This window comes from Aegilops tauschii, chromosome 4, assembly GCF_002575655.3.
Source record: "Aegilops tauschii subsp. strangulata cultivar AL8/78 chromosome 4, Aet v6.0, whole genome shotgun sequence".
Classification (NCBI taxonomy): Eukaryota; Viridiplantae; Streptophyta; class Magnoliopsida; order Poales; family Poaceae; genus Aegilops; species Aegilops tauschii.
Genome location: NC_053038.3, coordinates 10085467 through 10110974, shown reverse-complemented (window position 1 = coordinate 10110974; position 25508 = coordinate 10085467). Strand labels below are relative to the sequence as shown.

At 46.1% G+C, this 25508-nt stretch overlaps 3 protein-coding genes across 7 annotated transcripts; 2 read left to right on the top strand and 1 right to left on the bottom strand.

The window, feature by feature from the left end:
• Positions 1–778: 778 nt before the first annotated feature.
• On the bottom strand, positions 779–8512 carry LOC109762225 (uncharacterized). The gene is made up of 12 exons (XM_073497438.1): positions 8354–8512; positions 5137–5466; positions 4999–5051; positions 4871–4915; positions 4367–4506; positions 4177–4278; positions 3503–3735; positions 3288–3366; positions 2209–3206; positions 1916–2026; positions 1295–1374; positions 779–1169 (listed from the first exon to the last, which is right to left on the bottom strand). Exons 1-5 carry the CDS (start codon positions 8510–8512, stop codon positions 4497–4499), a joined length of 597 nt encoding a protein of 198 aa, XP_073353539.1. The 3' UTR covers positions 779–1169; positions 1295–1374; positions 1916–2026; positions 2209–3206; positions 3288–3366; positions 3503–3735; positions 4177–4278; positions 4367–4496.
• Positions 8513–8940: 428 nt separating this feature from the next.
• Positions 8941–13481, top strand: LOC109762230 (glycine-rich RNA-binding protein RZ1C). Of its 2 annotated transcripts, XM_040386435.3 has the most exons (3): positions 8941–9220; positions 9863–11664; positions 12376–13481. In XM_040386435.3, exon 3 carries the CDS (start codon positions 12379–12381, stop codon positions 13219–13221), a length of 843 nt encoding a protein of 280 aa, XP_040242369.1. In that variant the 5' UTR covers positions 8941–9220; positions 9863–11664; positions 12376–12378; the 3' UTR covers positions 13222–13481. The 2 variants fall into 2 exon arrangements, with proteins under 2 accessions (XP_040242369.1, XP_020176634.1); XM_020321045.4 differs by lacking the exon at positions 9863–11664.
• A 4343-nt stretch (positions 13482–17824) lies between these two features.
• LOC109762228 (serine/threonine protein phosphatase 2A 57 kDa regulatory subunit B' beta isoform) lies at positions 17825–24532 on the top strand. Of its 4 annotated transcripts, none has more exons than XM_045227312.2 (3): positions 17825–19351; positions 23352–23678; positions 24029–24532. In XM_045227312.2, exons 1-2 carry the CDS (start codon positions 18128–18130, stop codon positions 23676–23678), a joined length of 1551 nt encoding a protein of 516 aa, XP_045083247.1. In that variant the 5' UTR covers positions 17825–18127; the 3' UTR covers positions 24029–24532. The 4 variants fall into 4 exon arrangements, with proteins under 4 accessions (XP_045083247.1, XP_045083248.1, XP_040242368.1 ...); XM_045227313.2 differs by having other exon boundaries at positions 17899–19351; positions 23977–24532; XM_040386434.3 differs by having other exon boundaries at positions 17937–19351; positions 24011–24350.
• Positions 24533–25508: the final 976 nt, after the last annotated feature.

Genomic DNA, 25508 nt, shown 5'->3' with positions numbered 1-25508 from the left:
GGCGTCGGATCTGCCCCTTCCCCACTGCCCTCTGCGTACCGGGGGAAACCCTTGGACTTGTCCGGGCAGCAGCGGCGTCGTCGTCGCATTCCTTCCTGAAGGTGCTGCTCGGTACGCGACGTCTCGGAGTGCTAGAAGCGCGGTGATACTTCTCCGGTGGGTGCAGCGGTCACTGGTCATCTTTGTTTCGTCGACCTGCGGTTGTCGGCATTTGTTTCTTTTTCTTATTCTTTTTCTTTTCTTTTGGGCGTGCTTGTGCTGCTTCTGCCCCGGCACCTATTGGTTTTATCGGATGGTTGTTTTGTAATACAAAGCAGGGGAAACCCTTTTTCTCAAATCAGATGCGCCTGACTATGACCAATTGTGCTTACAACACCAGGGAATGATTTTTTGAGACATGCATAGTGGTTGGAGATGCATATAACTGCATGCCTTTCTACTTTGGGCTCGGGCTTGAGCCTCTGATCGTGTGAGAGGCGATGCGTGACTCTATGGGATGGTTTCATCGTGTACTAGGTAGGAAGCGCGGCTTACCGCACCCAGCAGCACTGCTGCCAGGTACAGTCATATCCAATCCGGTAATATAGTCATAGGAGCATTACAAATATAAAAAATAGCAATGATATTGGTTCAATACAGTGTCATACACCAAAACATTATTTATGAATAAGATATAAAATCTAAGATGGGTTTTATATGTGGATAACATATTGGAAAGATGATGAACAGTTTCAGACATAAGCATCCTCAAAAAGAGAATTATGTTTTACAACATTGGTAGTTAGGTGAAGATCTATTAAAAAATGAGCAGATGTGCCAAGTCAAAAAAGAAGAACCGTACAAAGGATATGCTTATATAAGCATTCGAAGGTAGGCTATGTAGACATAACTCGACATCATCAATATAGTAGTTCATAGATTCAGATATAGACCACATATGTTCTCCTTAGACACCACCAGTAAATACATAATGCATGACTTAGTTAGTTTCCTTTTTTTTTTTACAATAAACTCTTGCTTTGCCCAATAGAAACACAAACACTGCTTGAAAGAGTTGGAACTTCTTTTTTCTAACTTGCAATTATTAGTAGACAAAAGATAGTACTCGGTGTACATAAGGACCTTGATCGCCTTTGTGCCTTTCTGTTGCCTTTGACTTGATCAAATGGCTGCAAAAAAGCAGCAAACAACCACATTAGTGGTTACATAAGCGAGCAGACTAATAGTGCTAACTATAGCTAGTGACCAACGTCTAAAGATACTAATCGCAATCACAATTCATTCAGGAGGTTACTTGATAATTAGCACGAACATGTGGCAAGAGGTGGCAACTCACGGCATGGAGCATACAAAATATTAGGAGCTCTTCTTTTCCTGTAGTATGAAAATGACAACACATGTTGTTTAGGCAGCTTCAATAATATCTAAAAGAAATACAATTATGCTGATTACATCAGCAGCAAAGAGTAGTGTTTTGAATCAGATAACGAATCAATTAGGTAGGAAACACGCCTTGGCGCGCGGTGCCTGGCTCAACATATTGTCAAGCGCTTAAACAAAGCATTTGGTCATTTAGTGTTGTCAAATGTGAATTTAAGCAATTGGATCAGCCCAGTACAACAAGTATACATTAAAAACATGGTATTACCTTTGCCCAGGACACTCATGGCATTTTATTAAATCAACGCCAAAGCGCAAGACAATTAGACATACCAAAAGCAAAGCAAGATACATTTGATTAATAGAACAGTTGATTGGCAAGTTCACGATAAAGAGGGGATATAAATTTGGTTTGAAAAGTAAGTCAAGACTATGGATCCTCATTAAGTAGGGACAATAGTTGGGTTGTTACATATCCAAGCAAGCCAGAGCGGCCTATGTAGTTCTACTAAATCATAATGTTCAGTAGTCTCACTCGGTCATCTCATAGTTTCACTCGCATCTCATTGCCTAACTCATCATGTGCCATGTCATATGAACCTGGTCGAAGTGGGTAGACAGCGAGCGACAATATTCCCTTTTTAGCCTTGAATGAGAAAGACAAAATCAGCCAACGGAAGACAATTGGCTCACTTATAACAGAACAATAGACAATAAGGGATATGTTTCAATATATTTCAGCATGGAAACTGGGCAAAAGTTTAATTAATGTGGATGCCAAAGAAAAAGTATTATGTATGCTACCTGACGTGCAACAAGTAGACTCACCAGGAAAGGAATGTAGTAGGGCTCTATGGACCAACATAATCTTTGTTGCTTCATTCGTCCTCTGACCAATTTTTTAAATAGAAAAAAAATGTCAGTGGGAAGCACCTAGCACAAGTTTCTGGTTAAAGCGAAACATCAAATACTAATATAAAGATATTAAACAACCATGTACATAATAAAATGGTTTCCGTGAAAGAAACAACGCGGTGAAAATGTCTATAGTCTACCCTCCATTTGTTGCCTATTCCAGTAAGTAGATGGCCTAAGGCCTGAATAATGAATCTATGTAACTGAAAAGACAGAACATTAAACAGTTTGCATGACAAAAAAACGGCAACATGTGCTGCCGTATTAATCATCTCCATACATTTTTATCTCCAGCATTGGACATAATTTAATTAGTATATATGCAAATTAGTACAGTACCTCCAAACTGAATGTTTGGAAGTTAACAGCATGCCAGAAATAAAAGGGAGCAGAGCATTTCAAGAGTTAGCATAACAGAAATGGCAGCATGTGTTGTATATGTCCAATGTTGTAGGAACTAACCCTATAGCTAAGAAATTAACGGCAATCGGCTAGAATAAAAGGAACCAAGGACCTTGATAATCACCAATCATTAAATCTGGAACTTGATTTACATATGTCTTTAATCTCCATCATGAAACAGAATTTCATTAGTTTATACGCCAACTTCAGTATACATAATACAATATCTCCAAACTGAAGTTACAGGATGGTAGAAACAGAAAGGAGCAGAGCATCTCAACAGTTAGCATAACATAATTGGCAGTACGTGGTGTATATGTTAATCATCACCATGTATACGCTTCAATCAATCATGTAGAAACCCTCTAGCCAAGAAAATAATGGTGATCGATTAACGATTGACCTTGATGAAGACATCGTCGTTGAGATTGAATATGACATTGTCAACGGAAGCAGAAGTGTAGTGGCACCGGGCACTGATCTGCTCCCCTTCCCAATCTGCAGAGCTGCTGTACATATGGAATGGAATTCAGTTCAGGTTTTGATATATATTTTAAAAGCAGGCAATGCAAATGAATGAGCTCCCTTACTTTGACATGGAGTGAACAGAGTGAATGATGAGAATCGATTCAGAGACGCATACCACCTATCGTGGGAATGACCAGAGCCCTGCAGCAGAAAGTAGAAGTATTTTCTTCGGTCAGACTCATTTTCGATGCAAGAACAACCTGAATACGCATGGCACTGCCACCAATCTACTACATGCTGACAGCCTGAGACTGAGACAGAGCGACGATACACGTACCTTGACATTGATGTACCTGTGCGGCCACCGCCGCCTGGCCTCGTGATCTGGTACAGGCTCGCCCACAAAGTGGTCCGTGGTGGGCGCGTCCGCTTTCCTCTCCGTGCTGGGCCAGGCCAGCCTCAGCACAAAAGACCAAAACACTGTCCATACAGTAAGCCTTGATCTTCAGAGTTGGGTCTATAGTTCTATATTTGTCGCAGAAGAGCTCCCATCCATCCTTTCCATTTTACCTGGAAGCAGTAAAGGAGAGAGCCTGTCAATTTTACCACAGCCAGTGAAATTGTTCTCTTGTATGCATTACAAAAACTGAGTCTTGAGGAACATGTAAGGTCACATGGCGGCAGATGTACTTTCTTACGTTGCTTTTAACAACTAAAGCAACACACACTTTTAATTCGATTTATCTTTTCTCATCACTATTTAATTTGATTGAAGCATGTAAATCATTTTAATTTCTTCAATCCAGAAGATATCTTAGTATCTTTCATTAATGTACTCAGAAAATGCCATGGCACTGTTATATTCCAAGGATAACCTCATGATGTTGCTTAATGTAAGATTCTTGAAAATCTTGGCCTCACAACAATAATGCAGGTATATCCAGTTACCAAATCAAGAAAAAACCATACATAATCAAGCATAAATAACAACAGTAAGTGGGGGAAACTTACAAACAGGATCAACACCAATCTTTCCCTCCACCATGAATGCGTTGACAGTCTGTGGCGAGGCGTTGCATTTCCCAGATCAAATAGTTGGATGTGCAAATTTCCCTAAATACCAACAAAAATGTGGTTAGCCAAGGTAGACAGAGGAATAAAGCATTCCATGTGTTGATGAAAGGAACATTATCAGACTGACCCACACAACAACGGTATAAACTTTCTGGTTGCAAATTAGAGTCCATGCCCATGTAACTTCAAACATCAAGGCTGCTGCATTTACTCGATGCACGTCCAGAACTTAAGTCATGGTACATATCAAGGCTCCATCACATAATTCTGCAGAAATATAAAACCTACACAAAGATTAAAAAAGGAGTTCGTTCAAAGTATTAGCACACAACAATTATGATCTATCTCCTTAGAACTAAAATACATGGTTAATCTTAGTTCCTCCTATTTAATACAGAACATGGTGAAAAATTTGGATTTTGTATACTGCAAGCTCATGCTAAAACCAGTTTAATCACCCGTGATATATAGATCAATCACCTAAGCCGCCGCCGCTGATGACAAGGGGACGCTAGTGCCGTGGTCCGAACCCCACGATTATTAACAAATAAGAACTAAAGCTTGCAAACAGTGGTCAGTTTAGGCAGTGTGGAATAAAGAGAACCATCCCATAGCAGGTTATATTACTCACATGGAGAACCACCCCATAGCAGGTTGTCGCCCTTTGAGCGAGCAACTGGAGGAAAAAAGAAAACAGTGGTCAGTTTAGGCAGTGTGGAATCAGTAAGACTTGGATTCAAATTATGTAACAATATATACCTTAGCGTGGCATTGCTCTGAGAAACAACATCAGGAGTGTCGAGAACAGCAACCTGCACATAATTATTAGTCCTTTGCTGGCTGACTCACTGTATATTGAACTAATCTGAGTGTAATTCGTGTAGCAGGCCACCTTACCTTGATGAGATTGGTGTAGGAGTCAAACCCTTTGTCGTCGTCTTGGACGATCTCAGCCGGCAGCAACCCCAAGCTGTGGCCGTGGAAGAAGAGGGAGCCCAGGTCGGCGGCGCGAGGTGAAGGGAGAGGACCACGCCGGGGACTGGATCCGCCGGCCCTTCTCGCCTTCCAGCAAAGGGAGGGCGCCAGCCGGCGGCCGGAGAAGAGGGGCGAAGGAGATCCGACTTGTACGGCGACGGCGTGTTGACCTACGGTCCAGCGACCAGTGCTTCTACTGTTGATGGCGACGGCTACTCGACCAGTGGGTGGTGGTGGAAAGACGAGAATGCCCTCGGTGGGGCACGGGATTTACAGGCGGTGGCACGAGCTTAACCACACGGGCGGTGTTTCTATCGATCCGACGGCTCGCATCGATCATCCCGCGATCGGACGGCCAGGATCACTCCACACGAAGATCCGACGGACAAGATCATTTTGGAAACGCAATCGGACGGTCCAAAATCACATGGCCATTTTGTCTCGGACTCTAACAATGAGATGCTACATAGAAAATTAGGCTGTACTATATACAGGTTTGCCTTCGAATTGTATACCCCTTTACAACTTTCATCTGCATGATTCAGAATATATGTTTTTCTATAATTTGTACTTTTTTATGGTAGAGTCTCCCACAATGCATCTTCTTTTGAAGTTACATTTGTGCGGCACCTAATTATAGATCACTTGTTCTCGCCTTCTGATTGTTTATTCACACCATGTTTTAAGAGACATTATGCAACTCCATAGATGACAATAAGCTTGCCATGAATGGAAGTGGAGCTAAAGATGTATGAGGAGGGGAACTAATTAGAGAAGAAGTATATTTTTCAAGGATTTTGTTTTTTTAATCCCGTTTCTCCATTGATTCCGAGGCAGTTTTGAATTTGGAAGCTTGGTCTGGGTTATGGTGTTCACCTTTTCGGTGGGTTTTGTCGATCAACTTAAATTCTGTGCTTGCTGGCCCATCCTTTTGGCATCACCCAGTGGTCATTTGATGAATCTATACATATGTTTGTAGGAGAACAAGTGTCTGTGGGCGAATAGGCTCTGGGCGAATACGGGTAGTTGAATAAGGCGTTCAGCAGGCTGGAGGGTTCTTATTTTTTTATAGAGATCAAGAATATTGTTCATGTTAAATTTCAGAGGTGATGTAGGTTCCACCATCTTGATGCTGATTTGCCTCTTTGACCTGTTCGGCTGCTACAAGTACACTAATAAATGTATATTGTTCAAGTTACATGCAAAATATAGTAGTGCCTCCATTCCAAATTATAAGATGTTTTGGTAGGCTAAAAAATTTTAGTCTGCCAAAACATCTTATAATTCGGAACGGAGGAAGTATTAGTGTAGTGATTGAGGTTGATGCTAAGGTCCAAGCGTCGTCCGATATGCGGAGGAGAGAATAGAGGAGTGGAGATAGTAAGATTAGTGACGTAGCTTGCAGGTGGGTTGCTCAATGTAGACCTATGTTGCAGTAGAGGTGTGACAAAATTTTGTATGATCGATTTTTGGTCGCATGTTCGGTTTGGAGTAGGTTCTCCCTCTTACGACCACACCCAACTTGCAAGAGTAAATGTGGGCCAATGGGTGGATGGGAGACGACACCACGCCCAACTTGCTTGTGTCGTCTGATGTAGACATTGCATGTGAGTGTCGCAGTTGAACACGTTCAGTTGTGCGGATGAAGAGATGCTAACTATCGAGAATAAATTAAGCTAAAGGGATAATATATATATATATATATATATATATATATATATATATATTTAGCTATATAAATGAAAAAAAATCGCACCACATAAATACTTAAATTACAATAGAAAATTTATCAGTATGCGCGTATATATATTTTCATCAATTCCGTGGCATAAGAAAAAGCTAGGAAGGGGAGGCATCATAACGGATCCATTGGACATCACCCCATTATAGAGCCTCCCACGAGAGAACGATAGGATCAGACGGAGACATGAAAATTTCCCAAGTATGTCACAGTTGCACGGGCATTCAGCAACAAAAAATTGTATTTGTTGCGATCAAAGATGGAGAGACAAACATTGACATTGCACCGCATGATGCATCTTCATTATTCGTAGATAAGAAATCAATATACCATCATCTCTTTGGGTAGCTGAGGACCATTTCGTTTTTAAAGCATACGACATGCCGACATCTCTCATGGTACATGAGGGCCATTTCATCGATTTGCTGAAGTTAAAAAGGTCTCAATGAATGGGGAGGAGGGACGATAAGAGATATGCCACTTTATCTTTTTGCAAGGAGAATATTGAGGTCATGTTGCAACATAATTTATGTGGAACCATGAGAAAATTTAGGCCTTGTTGCAACATATCATTAGCTTCTCTTCATTAGGTACTTAAATATGACATTGGGAATTTAATCCTGCTTTGCTTGGGAATCACAGTGGTCGATAAAAAGGTGGGATGCGGGAGGAGAAATTTTATTGCTTGTTGTAATGTACTTGAGGCATTTTCCGCCTTCTGCCCGTAGCAACGCACGGGCATTGTCCTAGTCTTACGTAGGAACGAAGTACTTGCAGAGGGACGTCGATCATTTGTTGTCGTCCCATAGGCATCTGACGGTGGAACCAAGCGAACACGGCGCATCAGTCGGCCCACGAGGCATGATCGAGCCCAATCCAACACATGAGAGAGGGGGAAAAAAGGCGCAATAACAAGAAAAAGGGATCGAGGACACATAAACGGGCAGAGTCTAAATATTATGGCTCTCTCTTGCGGTCTTTTTTTTTTTGCGAGATCTCTCTCTTGAGTTCTTCCTCGTCAATAGCTTCGAACGACAGGCTCACAAATTCATTGGTGTTGACAACACCAACGATCTGCTCTGCAATGATATTATCTATTTACAGCATGAATGATAGGCTCACAAATTCATTTCATTTACATGCTCAGATCATCAATGATCTGCTCGATATTCCTCTAACATAATTTAATTAAGGCGGTTCGTCTGTTTGACTATTTTTTTTAAAAAGTTCTAGAATGCTAACTTGCAGCGGACGACGACCATGCAGTGGCCGCCGCCAGAGGTCCAGGTCCATGGACGGATATAGGACCGTGTTGACTGGCAAAACACGTCATGACCGCGCTGTCCGGACGGATGCGCGCAATTTAAAACATCTCATCTGCTAAATCTGAAACTTGACCTCGTCCCCTCCTTCTCTGGCGCTCCCGCGGGCGGTTGGGGAGGAACCCTTGCCGCCGGCCGACTCTCCCTTCCCCTCCCCTCCTCCCCCTCTCGCCGCCGCCAGAGGGCGCGGCCGGGCCGGCGGCAGCGGCGGGGACTCCCCCCCCTCGCGGGACATGGCGGCTTGGTGGCGGGTCTACGTGGCGAAGGCTCGAGGCCTTGCTGGCGGCGCGATGGTGGTGGAGTTCCAGCAGTCGTGTGGCGGTCTCCTCCCCCGGGATGGCGACGTCGCGTGTGCTCGGTTGTGAGGCGGCCCTTGGCTTTGGTACGACGGTGGCGCATCATGCTATGGGGGCCGACGGAGGTATGGCGATCGGCGCCCGGAGGTGCCAACTGCGAAAAAGAACCGCTTCAGGAAAGGTTCTAGAACTTTCCCAAACCCGGTGGAGATGAAATCCGGATAATGGGCCGGCCCGTACGTTTAGGATGGGGTTACGCGCGAGCGCGCCATTTTTTCTAGAAGACCTGCGGGCCGAATAGGAGCCGCCCCCGAAAAGCCGCAGGCCCAGCGATATAATAACACCACCAGCGGCCCACGGCCCAGGCGGCCGAACGCGAAACAAAGCGAGCGGAAGCCACCCAAACCCTAGCGCTCGCTTCCCCTCTTCTTTCTTTCTCCCCTCGCCGTCGCCTCCTCCTCCTCTCACCCAAACCCTAATCCCCTCTCCCCCCCGCGAGCCGAGGCCGCGGGCGCGCAGGCAGGCGCGGGTGGGCAATGGCGGGCAAGGAGGACAGCCGGATCTTCGTGGGCGGCCTCTCGTTCCACACCGACGAGCGCAAGCTCGAGGACGCCTTCCGCCGCTTCGGCAAGGTCGTCGACACCCAGGTACCGGACCGTCGTCGCGCCCGCTCCGTGCTTATCCTCAGCGCATGCTTTCGCTTGTTGGTTTTTATTATTTCGTGGGCATGTATGTGTATATAGCTGCTAGATCTGCGGAATTAGAGGGTGTTGAGGGAAGGAGGCCAAGGTCTAGGTGGTGTTTTTCTAATAATTCTCTTATAACCTATATAAGTGATAGGGTCCTGCTACCTTCATCAGTACGTTCTCTGGATCCGAACAAGGCACATGAGCTCAGTGTTTGGTTTCGTGTAGTTAACACTGGCTCAGTTCTCTAGGGTTAATACTTCACAGTAATGGGGCTTCCCACTTTTTTGACACTGTTATAGTGTCAAAAGACGTCTTACGAAGTTACAGAGGTAGTATCTCGAAACGCACAATGTAATATGCTGTCTTCTCAAAATGAATAAGCGCAGGTTCTAATTAGTACTCCCTCTGTAAACTAATATAAGAGCGTTTAGATCACTACTTTAGTATTCTAAACGCTCTTATATTAGTTTACGGAGGGAGTAGAATTTATTGCTAACGAGATTTTGTTATATGGTGTTCCTTAGTTTGTAGCCACATCAGAAATGCTCACAGTATTTTTCTCTCCCTCCCTTTGCTGGCTCTGATGGTTATTTTTCTCAGCCACTTGCTTTGTGAAGCCAAATGAGCTGGCACATTTGTGAAGTTGGATAGAACAGGGATTCTTTTGTTTGTTTGTCGAAAGATCAGCTTTGCAGAGAGCAATCATGAGTGTTTTGTGCGGAGAAAGCAGCTGTTAACTGCTCTTTGAGGGAAAACTTAGGCTTGAAATTGCTTTACCAAGAGGTCGTGCTGGTGCTGTTTGCCACAGTTGGATGCCTGAAGTGAACATCAGGGCCTGTGAAATTTGATCCAGTAATCTGGGAACCCTTGATCTATCTTGCTCTTGGCTGTGTTCTGATACCTTCATTCAGCTTGTGGTCTGATAGAAGAAACAGCATGTTCTTACAGTGGTATTACTTGACAAGAAATGCCTTCACTTTGGCTTTTGCGGTTCCATGCATGCCCTGTGATTTTGATAGTCTACTATGCCAACACCACAGTCAGTAGTCTGCAGTTGTGAAGCGGCTCAACAGACAGTCTGTTGTCTGATGGAAACCTGAAGACATTTTTCAGTCTTTCATGTTTAACTGATTTGATTTGTTGGTGATATACATCAAAATATTTGTTGTCTGTTTTGTGTGGTTGTGTGAAATATTAAGAAACCATGTAACCCATTTTAAAATCCTGTGCCATCTATGCGACTAGAATTCTTCACATATGTTGTCATATTTTTCTATTCTTGAATCTTGATACGAGTGCCATGATTTGTTTGGTATGTCAGTACTCTGTTCGTTGGCCAAAAAATTGTTCTGTTTTCTGCTCCTAGTTTCTAAGAGCATGTTGCATTATCTTTTTTGTAATCATCATGTCCCAATCATTTATCTCATCATATCATATATTCATCTGAATACCTTTTCTTCAGTTGTTTCTTTCGCTTTTTGGTTTGTAGTCATAGCCATTTTTTGTGACAAGTTGGGTGTAAAACATGTTGTAGTGTGCAACCTGATCTTATTGGCTTCAAAATAATTTAAGGGATGTCGTTGCAGCCAATAAATCATGTGGTAGCCGTTGGTAACTTTTGTTATGAAAACCGAGGGAAGGTGAAATCCAGATTTGTTTGTGGTTCGTCACGACATTGGTGCTGTGTAGTGCTCATGGAATGACAGTTGAAGGATAGCTGCTGAAGCAACATTTGATGTCAGCACTTCTCACAACCAACCCCACACATTTGACATGTCATGCTTGTTGGATATTGCCAACTGCTGTCTCCATGTGTTGTTTTGCTATGTTTGAAGATTCTCTCGTGAGCTTATCTACCAGACCAGCATGCCAGTGGTTCAGACATCGGTGATGGGCCTGACCGCCTGAGAATGTTGTTCTTGTTTGGCTTCTGACAGAGTAATTCACTAATTTACGGTGAAAATTTATTAGATGGATCTAACTACTGAACTGGTTTATGCATTTAGTCATAGCATGATATGATATGAGTGGGAGTGTTACAAACCTTGAGGCACACTTGGTTGGTAGCCACTTTCATGCCAATTGAAGTTCCTTGCTTCTCAGTTAGTAGTTGCTGCAATTAGTCTAGTTGATATGAGATGTGCTATAGGATCCAAACACGACAGGATTATCCAGAGCAGTCTAGTTAATATGGGTAACAGCAAAAGATGGTAGCAGCAAGCATTGTTTGGTTGCTCAAATGTTTGTTTGCCCGACTGGTTCTCAGTACAACGAGCTTTGCTCTCTCAGGATATGTTCAGTCAGAAAGGTAGTTACAGTTACACTCGGCTATGTGACGGTTTTGATTTGTTCTGTTGAATTATGAAACTCTGGAATAACCTAATCCCAATGCTGCTCAAAAGGTAATTCTGTCAACCATCCTAAATTTGACTACAACTGATTTTTACGAATGGTTGTCTACCTCACACATTCTTATTTCATGTATATCGTGACTACTTTTTCATTTCCTTGGTTGTGTCGCTGTTCAGTTGGCTTTTAAGCTTATGGTTATTCATTCAAACGAGAAAGCATGTTTCTTTCTATGAGATTTGGCTGCTATAGACCTGCAGCTGTTTGTAGTGATTCGTTTCGTTACCTTGTCAAAGCACGTTTTCCAGCTGCTTTATGCTACACTTTCAAACAAAGTATGACTTGAAATGTTGTGGTAATGAATACATGATATTATTTACTGTTTTTTTTTTGCCCTTTACTAGTCGCTGAATTCAAAGTACCAGTTTCCAGTTTCCAGTTTCTTATATAATCCTATATGCTCCAGTTTCAAACAAATTATGGCTTGAAATGTTGCTGTAATGAATTGTTTACTGATTGTTTTTGCCCTTTACTCATTGCTGAATTCAAAGTGCAAATTTCCAGTTTGTTGTGTGTTTATAAGCTGCTATATGCCACAGTATCAAACAAACTATGACTCTGGGAGTGTTGTGGTAATGAATCCGTGTTATTATTTACTGATTTTTTTGCCCTTTACTCATTGCTGAATTCAAAGGTTTTGCAGCTGCTTTACCATTTGGCTTTGCTCTGTATGTAGGCTGATTCTCGAGTATTTCTTATTGCAGATCATGCTGGAGAGGCACACAAACCGGCACCGTGGCTTTGGCTTCGTGACGTTTTCAGATCCCAGGGCAGTTGAGACTGCTATCAACGACATGCACAACAAAGAGTTAGATGGTCGTACCATTTCAGTGAACAGGGCTGAGCCAAAGATGCAAACAGATGACACACGGTACAGCAGTGGTGGTGGCGGTGGTGACCGTGGGGATTATCGTGGTGGTAAGGGTGATGGTCCACCCCCTGGCAATTGCTTTGAGTGTGGCCGTGCTGGTCACTGGGCTCGTGACTGCCCTAACCCTGGTGGCGGCCGTTCTGGGCGATTTCCTTCCAAGTTCAGTGGTGGCGGTGGCAGGGGAGACCGCTTTTCTGGATCAGACAGGTTTGGCGACCGTTACGTGGATGATCGCTATGATGGTGGCCGTTATGGTGGGTACCGTGAGCCTATTGACAGCAGAGACAGATATGACGGGGGCCGTGATCGTTATGCCAGTGACCGGTACCCCTCTGGTGGTGACCGCTTTGGTGCAGACAGGTATGGTGCAGCTCCAGACCGTTATGCACCAAGTGGTGGTGGAGGTGGCTATGGCAGGGAGCGGGAGAGAAGCTACGAGAGAGATGGAATTCGTGGTGGTGGCGCCTATGACAGGAGTGGCCCAAGGGGCGGTGCAAGCTATGACAGGGACGGCCCAAGGGGCGGCATCGGTGGTGGCTATGACAGGGACGGTCCACGTGGAGGCGGCGCCGACTATGGCAGCGGAGGGCCTGCTCGCTACGAGGGAGGAGGTTACAGGGAGAGGCCTGCGCCGTATGACCGCCCCAGGGGAGGAGGACGCTTCGACGACCGCTATTAGTGACCTGTTGCTGCAGTCGAGCTATGTATTTGCGTTTTAACTCTTTCCAGTTTGGCATGGCCGAATGCTTGATGAGTACTCTGTCGGCACGGTTATCTCTTTTCTGTACTGCAAATGTTACTCCCCGTGGGCACTGGTAGTTTACCCAGCAGACTGTTTCCGTGCTGAGGGTGAATCTGTCATGCCCTGGCTGCTGCCTACCTTTGCTGAATGATGGTTTATGTACTTCTGCATGATATTATCGATCTGAACTTATGAAATCCTGCTGGTCTGCTGTGGTTGGTAAGAAATCCTGCTGCTCTGCTATGGATGAATCTGATGGCACGGTAATATCTATTCTGTACCAGAAATGGTACCACAACTGGAGTTTGTCCAGCAGACTGAGCCTGCTATGACCTGGTTGTTTTGGCTGTCGGCTACTGAATGTGGTTTCTGAACTTGTGCATGATTTCATTGATCTGAATTTATGAAATCCTTCTGAATGACTTCGAGAAGAGTGACCAAAGACTGTTGTCTTTAGACAGAGCATCATGATTTGACGAATGGGCTTTCATACTTGTCTTCATCACGTGTTATTTAGGTCATTTTGTGCTGACTGGGTATGAGTTAGAAATGCAGAATAAGTTTTTGTTTTTGTTTAGTCCCATTCTTTCAGTAGAACTCCTGTGCAAAATGTACTCGAGTGTCAGCACGAAGAATACAAACTTACTCTCTGATTCAACATATTTGAAGTTGTACGTTTGTCCCAAGTCAAACTTGCTTAAGTTTTACTGAGTCACCATGAATATGTTTCATGCCATATACAAAGTATATTTGATGTTGCAGACATTAGTAAAACATAAATGTAAACCTCGGCGGCTCTTTCCCTGTGATTCAGACGCCCCGGCGGCGATGGCTTCCGCGAGCAGCGCGGGCGATTAGGCGGCACGTTTCTGCTCCCCTCCCTCCTTGCGGAGCAGCACATGGTGCGGTGCATGGTGGAGTTGCTTGGACAGGGGGCATGGCGGCTTGATGGCTTCGGCTTGTCGCGTCTCAGGTGCTGCTGCTCCTATCCCCGCGGCGACTTCGGTCGTCCTTGGACGCTCTCGGAGCAAGGTGCGGGGCGACGCCGCTGCAGTTTCGGGGGGCCCTTGCCTCTGAATCTTGTTCTGCGCTCGGACCGACGGGCCTGGCTGGGTTCCTGTTGCTCGGATGTCTTCGACCGCGAAGGACTGCGGTTGTCGGGGCAGCGGCCCCGGATTTGGTGGTGGTGGCTTCGGCCAGGGGGCGTGGTGAATCGAGGAATCCCGCGGCCAGTTTGAAGTTTGACGGCTGGCGCATCTAAGGTTCCAGCAGCCACACGCTGCTGGCCTGGTGGTCGTGCAGGATGGCATCAACAGGTGCGGGCGCTAATGGGTGGTGCTCCCCTCGGTGCTCTGGTGGTGTTTGGTGAGCGGTTGTTCATGGTCGGCCGGTAGTCGAGCTTCATCGGGAGAAGTCCCACCTTCGGCTTTTGTCGGATCCGACCATGGCGACGCCAGCGGGCGTCGTGCTCTTTCTTGGGAGCGTCATCGCTGCGTGATGCTCCTCCCCTCCTCCCGTAGCCTTGGCTCCGAAGGGAAACCTCAGATCCACGGGATCGGGCGATGAAGGCGTTTTCAGGTCTTCTTCCTCCTTGGGGGCATCGTCTCGGAGCCGGCTACAATCGGAGGCCGTGGATTGCGGCATCTTAGCCATGTGGTTTGCTGAGGCGGCCGTTTTGGGGGCGTTGCTTTCTGCTTGGCAACAATGATGGCGTTTAGAGGAGCTTGGGTCGCGCCTTGGGCTTCGGTAGTCGGATCTCCCCGGCATGTCCGAGGTGTTCTTCCGTGGGTTGCTTGGTTGCTTTGAAGTCGGAGCTGCGGTGGAGTGAGTCCAAGGTGGTGGCGATGGCAGGCACGACGATGGCTTCCTCGAGCAGCGCGAGCGGTCAGGGGGCACGTTTTTGCTCCCTTCCTTCCCTGCGGAGTAGTAGCATGGCGCAGTGCCCGGTGGAGTTGCTTGGACAGCAGGCATGCCGGCTTGGTGCGGCTCCCTTGGCGGCATGGCTTTGGCTCGTCGCGTCTCATGCGCTACTGCTAGGTGGCCTCCTGCTCCGATCCCGGCGGCGGCTTCGGCCGTCCTCAGACGCTCTCGGAGCAACGTGCGGGGCGGCGCCGCTGCAGTTTCGGGGGGCCCTTGCCCCTGAATCTTGGGTTGCCCACGCGGACCAACGGGCCTGGTTGGGTTCCTCTTGCTCGGATGTCTTTGGCCGCGGAGGATTGCAGTTGCCGGGGCGGCGGCCCCATATTTGGTGGTGGCGGCTTCGGCCATGGGGGCTGCGCGTGACTGGAGTTGTGGATCGACGGATCCTGTGGCCAGTTTGGAGTTTGACGGCTGGCACATCTAGGTTTCGGCAACGCTGCGGCTGCTGGCCTGGTGGTCGTGCAGGACGTCCTCAGCAGGTGCGGGCGTTGACTGGAGGCGCTCCCCTTGTTGCTCGATGCTCTGGTGGTGTTTGGTGGGTGGTTGTTCGTCGCCGGCCGGTACGGGCTGGTGGTGGTCGAGTTTCATCGGCTTTTGCCGGATCCGGCGACGCCCGCGGGCGTCGTGCTTTTTCTTGGAAGCGTATGTGTGATGCTCCTCCCCTCGTCCTGCGGCCTTGGCTCCGGAAGGAAACCTCAGATCCGCGAGATTAGGCGATGAAGGCGTCTTCAGGCCTTCTTCCTCCTTGGGGGCATCGTCTTGGAGCCGGTTACAACCGGAGACCGGTGGATTGCAGTATCTTCGCCATGTGGTTTGCTGAGGCAGACGTTCTGGGGGCGGTGATTTCTGCTTGGCAACGATGATGGCGTCCGGAGGAGCTTGGGTCGCGGTTCGGGCTTCGGCTATCGGATCTTGCCGGCGTGTCCTAGGTGCTCTTTTCCGTGGGTTGCTTGGTTGCTTTGAAGCCGGAGCCGCGATGGAGCGAGTCCAGGTGGTGCCGACGACATGCACTAGGTGGTCGTTTGCGGCAGGGCACGGTCGGCGCAAAGTCATGTATATTTCCCTTGCGAAGCTCGCCGTCAAAGTCGGAGCCATCGTTATTCGCGTGTGTGGCCTTCCGTTGGCATGTGCCGCCATGGCTTCTCAACAGCTGTTTGCGCGCTGGCTTGGCTTCGAGGCTGGAGCTCTATGATGAAGGCGGAGCCGCCCGTTCGGTTACCGGTGATGATGATGGCGCTTGACGTCTCCTCGGCGTATGTCGATGAAGTCGGAGTCACCCGTTCGGTCACCGGGGATGACGATGACGCTTGACGACTCCTCGGCGGATGTCTTTTCTTCTTTGTAGCTCAGTGTTCCATGTCGGCAGCCAGGTTGCCCATGTTATGTGGGTTGCGTTGCACCGGTCTTAGCCCGGTTTTCCGTCACTTGACCGGGCGATCTCACCCTCTTCTTAATCAATGAAACGGCGAGCCTTTTGCCTCGTTTCAAAAACAAAAAAAGAGAGTAAACCTGGTCAAACTTAAAAAGAAATTTAACATGGAACCTCCAAGAGGGAGTAGTGTGCAATCGAAGGTGGGAGGAAGAGAAGAAAACTCATTTAACTATTGTTGCCGTCGCACGGCAATCATATCCAGTGGGCGCCTCGTCTCGAGAGAGACCTGTCGCCGTCGCCGTCGCCGTCTCCGCATCTGTAGTGCGTGCGTCCTCGCATCGCATGACCTCTCTCTTATCCAAAACCTTCTTCCCCGTCTTCCTTTCTTCACACCCCGCTATACAACAGACAGACAAATAATCCACTCCGCCTTTTGTTATTCCGTGGCAAAAGTGATGTGCGCTCAGGTTTGCAGCCACCAATGTTCACATGAAACGGGGGCGCATTCACGTGCTGCAAGCACATCACGAGCATCTGATAATAAAATCTAAAAACTTAGGGACAAAAAAAAATGCATGGTCGTGATGCACACTCTAGGCCTGCTGGAATTGCTCGAACAAGCAAAATCTTTCGGTTCTTGTCTGGTTTTTCGTTTGTTAACCGGACGACTCTCTTCTTCCTTCATGGTCGACGGATTAGATTTGTTGTGTTACGCATCAGATGAAATGTAACAGATGATTTTTTTCGCACAGGGAATACAATAGTTTATTAAATGAGGGCGGCGAAAAGTTGCAAGGGGAAGAGAAAGTTTTTTTTTTATGAAAAAAAGGGAAGAGAGACTGCAATATCTGGCGAACGTTCGCTGGGAGGGTTTTTGACGTGAACGTTTTGGATGACAAGTTTAGTTGTGTGGGGTTGACAGTTTCTTCATAAACGCATGACAAATTCTAAAAAGAAGAGAACTTTGCGGCAAAAACACGATATTATTTGCCGTCTCCTACCACGCAAAAGTTGTCACAAGAAATCGTTCGCTTGCCATCCCTTCCCAGCCGACGTTCGTCGGTTGACAAAGGGCGGAAGAAAAACAGTGTTACTATTATTGGCTTGTACATAATTTTCGTTTACATATTTTTTGTACAGTTGGAGTAAAGAGGGGGTTGAATTGAAACAAGTGAACTGCCAGTTATCTTGCAAGCAAAGTAAATAATAGTATTTTTTTTATATCTTCTTCAAATAAATCCCTCTCTAGGAAATACAAAAAGAAGTAAAGAAAAAAAGGAAGAAAAAAAACATGCCTCCCTTCCTGTCTTCCTCCCCCCTTTGATCCTCCCTCCCCCAAATCACCACCCAATTCGCCATGGCGCCTCCCTCCCCCCTCCTCCGCGCGCCGCCCCTCTCCGGCTGACCCCCCCCCCCCCCCTACCCCCACCCCACCCCCCTCCACCAAATCCCCCAACGCCAAGGGGAAGGGCGACGCAGGCCCGGCGAAAGGGGATTGATTGATCGACCGATCCGCCCGCCCGCCCGCCGCCGATCTCCCAATCCGGCGCCATGTTCAACAAGATCATCAAGCGCGGGGCGCGCAAGGGGGCGCGCGGCCACGACGCGGCGGCGGCCGAGCCCCGCGGCGCGGCCCCGTCCTCCTCCTCCGGCGGGGCGGCGCCCGTCACCGTCAACCACGCCTCCCGCGCCTCCGCCTCGCCCGTGCCGCCCTCGCCCACCTCGCCGCACGCCGCCGCCGCCGCCGCCCCCTCCCCCGCCCCCGCCGCGCAGCAGCCGTCGCTCCTCGAGCCGCTCCCGCTCCTCCGCGACGTGCCCGCCGGCGACCGCCCGGGGCTGCTCCTCCGCAAGCTGCGCCTCGTCGCCGCGCTCTTCGACTTCTCCGACTCCCTCAAGCACCCCCGCGAGAAGGAGGCCAAGCGCCAGGCGCTGCTGGAGCTCGTCGACTACGTGCAGGCCCCCACCGCCGCCGCCAACGCCAACGCGCCCGCTCGCCTCCCCGACGCCGTCCAGGAGGCCCTCGTCGCCGCCATCTCCGCCAACATATTCCGGCCCCTGCCCCCCGCGCTCTACGAGTCCGCCGCCAACATCGACCCCAATGCCACCCCGGACGACGAGGAGGAGCCCTACCTCGACCCTGCCTGGCCCCACCTCCAGCTCGTCTACGAGCTCCTGCTCCGCTACGTCGTGTCCCCTGACACCGACACCAAGGTCGCCAAGCGCTACGTCGACCATGCCTTCGTGCTCCGCCTCCTCGACCATTTCGACTCCGAGGACCCCCGCGAGCGCGAGTACCTCAAGACCGTGCTCCACCGCATCTACGGCAAGTTCATGGTCCACCGCCCGTTCATCCGCAAGGCCATCAATAATGTGTTCTACCGCTTCATCTTTGAGACCGAGCGCCACAACGGCATTGGCGAGCTCCTTGAGATTCTCGGCAGCATAATTAATGGCTTTGCCCTGCCTATGAAGGAGGAGCACAAGCTGTTCCTCAGCCGCGCGCTCATCCCGCTGCACAAGCCCAAGTCCGTCGGAATCTACCACCAGCAGCTGTCCTATTGCATTGTCCAGTTTGTCGAGAAGGACTACAAACTTGCCGATGCGGTCATCAGGGGTCTCCTCAAGTACTGGCCAGTCATAAATTGCCAGAAGGAGGTGCTGTTTTTGGGGGAGCTCGAGGAAGTGCTTGAGGCCACACAGCCTGCTGAGTTCCAGCGGTGCATGGTGCCGCTGTTTAAGCAGATAGGGCGCTGCCTTAACAGTGCCCATTTCCAGGTATGCTTTTTTTGTTTGTTTGATAATCTCGTATCTGCTTGCTGTTATACTTCTCTAGGGTGCTCCCAAGAATATGGTTATGTAGGCAAATCTGCTCCCATGTATTTCTAGATACGCCTTTGTGAGGAAATGGGACACATGCATTTGGAAATGTATGGATAAGCCACTTAGTGTAGGTGCTAGGAAAAAAACCGTTATTTTGTGTGCGTACGTCATCTGTCTGTTTGTGAAATAAACTAATTTTTAGTTCGTAACGTACGGTATCATCCATTTAATCGGACACATACATTTGGAATGTATGGATAAGGCACTTAATGTGGTGCTAGGAAAAAAGCCGTTATTTTGTGTGCGTGCGTCATCTGTCTGTTTGCGAAATAAACTAATCTGTACTTTGTAATGTAGAGTATCATCCAGTTAGATATGGAAAGGCTATCTTCTTCCTACGCACATGTTCTTTGTGCCAAGGATGAACCAGAACTATTTTGGTGGTGTGTGCAAACGAGTTCTTTCGTCAGCATGGTTTTTTCTTGGCCTGTTGCGTATAAGATAAACAAGCAACCCATGACTACAGCACAAAAAAAATTTGACTAAGTATTTGTGAAACAAATTAGCATTTGTAGGACTAAAAGGCTATTGCCAGTGTTTGTGAAAAAATATTAAAATGTGAATAACAACCTACATGTCCAAAAGCTGCCAGCCTATCACTTGTTTTGTTCCTGATTTGCCTTTGATGGTCTCTCGTACCTTTGATTTCTTAGTAAACCATCAACCACCATCATTCGACGACCACTTTCTTGCCTATATCACAAGTGGAAGTCTGGAATCTTGTTCAGATTTCATGAAAATCTATATATGCTCTTAAGTGCGTGGAAGCTAGTTATCCATGTGCCAGAACCATGAGTTGGTTACAAAATCTTATGGGTTTCAGCTCTAGCCTACCCCAACTTGTTTGGGACTAAAGGCTTTGTTGTTGTTGTTGTTGTTGTTGTGTCTATATATACTCTTAAGTCTTATAGTGAATACCGAATAGTGTTTGTTACTTTGTTAGTCAAAGTTCTAGTATTGCAATACTGCACTCGACAAGGATGATGCACTAGGTATTTGTATATCAATTTCCCTAGTTGTATTGTCTGTATATTTTGGCACTTGCCGCATCATTTGATATTATAAAATGGTAGATCCACCTTCAGTTAGCTCAAGTTTAATTAGTAGAGATGACTGTGGGCTGTTAGCGTCAAGTTGTGTATGGATTGACTTGAACGATGCATATAACTAAATATAAAAGAGGTCGACTTTCAATTATTTTACCAGTCCACTATGTGAGACAGATGTGCACAGTATTGCGTTGCGTCGTAGATCAAGCTACACTTTGGTCATTAGATTATGAATACATTTGTTTTGTACATTGATTGATAGCCTGTCTTCAGGATTGCAGTGTTTATACAGGTTAATCAGAACAAACCCTCCTATATCCAAATATAGGATAGAGTAAGACCGGTTTGAATGTAAATCTGCACCATCTAGCTTATCCCGACCAGTTTGTTGGTGAAATTTACAGGTTAATTGGATCTGTGCCGCTTTTATGGATGAGCGGGAAGTATGGATGTGGATAGAGAACGAATACTTTTTCATATTTGGATTTCGTAGATGTCCATGTGAGGGCTTGTCATTAATGTAATGTGCCTTATAGTGCTTGGTTACATTTTAAAAGTTGACCTGCTCTGCATGACTCTTTACTCGTACGCACCTATAAACCGTTGCTTTTATTGGTAATTAGCCTGCATATATTATTCAAGGGCGAATTACTTATAAGAAGTTAAGAACAACTATAAGGCATGCAAGCCATCTTGTATATTACTATTGCTAGACATGTGCTTGTACCATGTAAGTGAATCCTTGAAGCTCAGCTGGCAGAATACCCCCCCCCCCCCCCCCCCCCCCACACACACACACACACACAAAGAAGAAGAGGATGCGAGCTTCAATTTTACCATCTTTTAACAACAATTTCTGCTGAAATTATATCCATTTTAGACTATTGTTCTACTCCAAACTGAGCTCTGCATCATAAGAAGTCTACTATTTGCAACGACGGCGATGAGCATATCTTAAGGATTAATTCAATCTTGCATATTTTTACCAGTGGATTTAACGGTCAAGAACCTAATTATTAGGTCTTATGGTAGAGTGAGATACTAATTGCATGCTGATTTGCAGTTCAGTTTCTAATGATTGTGCGAGTATGGGCATTTTCTTTTATGTTCAGTAATTTTCACCAGAATGCAATGCTAGTGGGTTTTGATGGAGACTTTGTGGGTCAAACTTCAAACTTCTCTCATGTTGGAACTAGTCTGGAATTGGTTTGAACCCAAACACTTTCCTCCCCAAGCGTTGGCTAACTACTAGATACACTAGATTTGGCTAATACATATAGTTTCTTAATTGTGAAATTCCTCATCATTTTATTTTTCAACCCATTTGCAATGTATTGGACGCCTTGTAGCAGGTTTTTCAAAAAAATCGACTGATAGGGAAGTTAAATTGTGTTCATGGTCCCATTGCCAGGACCCCATGAACCGCCAAATTGGAATGCAGTTGCTCCTTTGCCGCTTTGTATGCTTTCATGTCACTTTACTGTGTCTTTTTCATTCCATAACCTATTTGCATTCATCACCCTTGTTTGGCACTAATGTGTTTTCGATCTGCATATGCAAATATATTTTTCTCCTTATGAGCATTGTTTGTGGATGTGTGACTATACTAGTTTAATACTGAATCCATTTCTCTTGGAGTTCTTTTAATTGGAGGAGAGTGAGAAAGCCCATCAAGAAGCTTTACTATTAAGCTATAGATATTACGAGTGTCTGTCACCAGGCCAAAGAAATATATTAGATGTATCATATGTCTGCTTCCTGATAACTCCACATGTAAGCAGGTTTCTTTGCTACATTTAGTCAGTATGTTTTGGGCTTTGACCTATTTGATGATACAGTTGTTTGTACTTTATAACATGCTTTCTGATTGCCCTTTCTCCTGTAAAAAGAGATCCTGGTTAGGTGTCAGCAGTTCATGTGCACGAGATAATTAAAACCCTGGTAGCAAGACACCTTCCTTTCCCTGACAAAAGAAAGTCGTGCCACAATTGCAATTTTGCCCAAGAAGTGGCAGTGGTACATTCCCAAATCTGCTGTCTTTGATGGCATTTCGAGCAATATTGATCTGATAAGTTTCATTGGATGATTATATGTGTAAAAGAAAATTGCTCAGAGCAAGGTATTTGTTCTGTGCTCTGTCAGTTGTGCTCCTCAGATTAGCCCCCCATATCCGGGGATGTGGGACTAAGGCATGTCAAATACTCCCTCCGTCCGGGTTTATTGGGCCCGTGAGCAAGCTAGCTGCATCCGTTTTTCTTCCCACTTGACGTGTGCGTCTGATTTCCCTCGCCCCCCTCGGCTGAACTTGCGCCTGATTGGTTGACGTTTCGGCATGCAAAAAGGAGCATGCAATAATTACAGGCTAATATGGCTAGCGCTGGAGGGGTGTGATGATTGGCTGAATGCACAAGCGGAGCGGGCAACCGGCTGCTGGCATGCTCCATTAACTGCGAGCTAATGTGATTGGTTGTTGGTGTGCTCGGAAATCACGGGTTATCAGCTTTAATATTCTGCTTTGGTCTTTGAGTTTTGGCTAACGGGCCCAATAAACCCGGACTTGGGGAGTAGTTAGTGCTAGTGGTATTACCCCCTGCTATACATGTTATGATGGTATAGCTACCCCTTCCGAATAGAGAACTAACTGCTCCCTACCATTTCAACATGCCGTTAGTCTGTTTCATGCTACTCTAGTTCACACCATGACATTATCTATTTGTTTGCAGTTTCTTGTTGATTTTGTTTAAGAACCACGTTTGATTACACAAGCATTGTATATTCTGTGATGCATGGCCACTTCATTTATCTGATATTTTTCTTTATTGTTAATGTTTATTTTTTTATGGCAGGTTGCTGAGCGGGCTTTGTTCTTATGGAACAATGATCACATTGTAAGCTTGATTGCCCAAAATCGTGGTGTTATATTTCCAATAATATTTGAAGCACTTGAGAGGAACATACAGAGCCACTGGAATCAAGCTGTTCATGGCCTGACCGCAAATGTGCGCAAGATGTTTTTGGACATGGATAGTGATCTATTTGATGAGTGCCACCAGCAGTACATTGAGAAAGAAGAAAAAGCCAAAGAATTAGAGGAGCAACGGGAATCGGCATGGAGACAATTGGAAGCTGTTGCTGCCAAGGCTTCTGGGGATGACATGGTTTTGGTCAAATAGGTAATATATTCATCCCGCTTTCATTTCTTCGTTAGTGGTTGCATCACTAAGCTATTGTTTTAGTCTTGTAAGTTAAACCTGTATCACTGCTGGTTATGTATGTTCTCCGTTATGATTTTCCCTTTTGTTTTTAAGCATTTCTATGAGATGCATTACCACCTTTTGTACTGCTGAGTCTTTGTTTTTAATTTGGTCATGGCAGAACGCAAAAAGATGGAATATGTTTGTGTATCGAACTTGCAATTGTTTATGGACATTATTTACATTAGTAATTTCAAGCAAACCTTATGTGTACCAGCATCCATATAAGTAGACAAGCATCGTTTCAGAAGACGTTTATGCTTGCTCAGATGGTCGGTGCGCGCACAATCTCGCAAGCATCCACGCGCACCCGTCAACTCACCACCAATGTCGGTTGCGGTGCCGGTGCTGGTGCGTTCATCTTGTCTTTGATGGCTTGGATTGGAATCTCAAGGTCAGTGTTCCTTGGGTGGAAGCTCCCAGTGGTCGTCGCTAGGTCGAAACATGATGGTGGTAGCAGCAGAGGCCAATTCTTCCTATCTATGCGCAACGAGGCCCTGCGATGGCACCACAGTCTTGTTGCTTTGTTCAACTCCTTTCTCTCTTCTGTTATGATTATGAATGAATAATCGAACCTCTGTATTAATCCTTCATTGTTTGCCCTAGTTGGCTACCCGCAATTGGGCTAGTACAAGTAGAAACCCAGTGAGCTAGATGTAATTTCTCTTTTCTTTTCTTCTTCTACCTTTTTTTCTTGTTCTGGGACATTTCAATTCATCATGTTGTATGAGTAACGTCGAGAACGGAGATAAAAAAAAACCCGCTTTAATTTAGTGTTGTGGTTGATGCTGATACCATAGCAATAAAATGGCTCACGGGTAGGAGTTGTTGTAATCAGCTGCAGATGTTGTAGGTTTTGGGGGAAGCAGTGCCTCCCTCCCCCTCACACGATGGATCGAATAACAGTTAGCGCGGTAGGGCGGTGATCTGGCTTCAGAGTTCATCTGCTCCCATTATGAACAGTAAAATCACAAAAATATACTAGAAAAAAGAAAAGAAAAACCTGTTTTTCGGCATGGAAGATGTCTCGGTGCGTGAGATCCGTGCCAATTTTCAGTGTGTTTGGACATCTGAGTAGATCTCAGCAAAAAAAACAAATTAGAGGTCTGTGAAATAGTTAACTCAAACCGATTTACTTTTTTGTCCCGAGAGCTGCTCAGATGTCCGAACGCGCTGAAAATTGGCATGGCCTCACGCACTGAAACATCTTCCATGCAAATTTTTTTTAAAAAAAAAATTAACTGTTTTTTGGGTACTGTTCGTCGGGTGTAGATGATCCTGGACTCAGAAATGGATACCGTTACTGCGGGCGTTATTTATCTCTGGAATAACCGCATCCAAATGCACCATCTCTCGCACTAAGGCCTAGTTCTTTTAGCAGCTTTTAACCGACCCCAAGCGAAATAAGGGGATCGGTTTCTAAAATAAGCTAGGGAGAAGCCACTCTGGCAAAGCATTCTATGATGAATCTCAAAAAAGAAACATTCTTATGAAACTCGGTCTGATTTTGTTTGGGATGGAGATCCACCCAATTTTATCCGTCTGATTCTCAAAAAAAGAAACATTCTTACTACTAGAAGATGTAACTCTTTTGGCTGAGAAATAAAATACCGAAAGGCTTTCCCTTAAAAGAAACTAGAGAGGAGGCAGCTTATGACATAAACCACCAAAAAACTGAGTCTAAATAGTGGCTGCCTTGCTCCATCAAGTCATGCTCTCATCTTCATCTTAACTCTGATTTCTTAACCA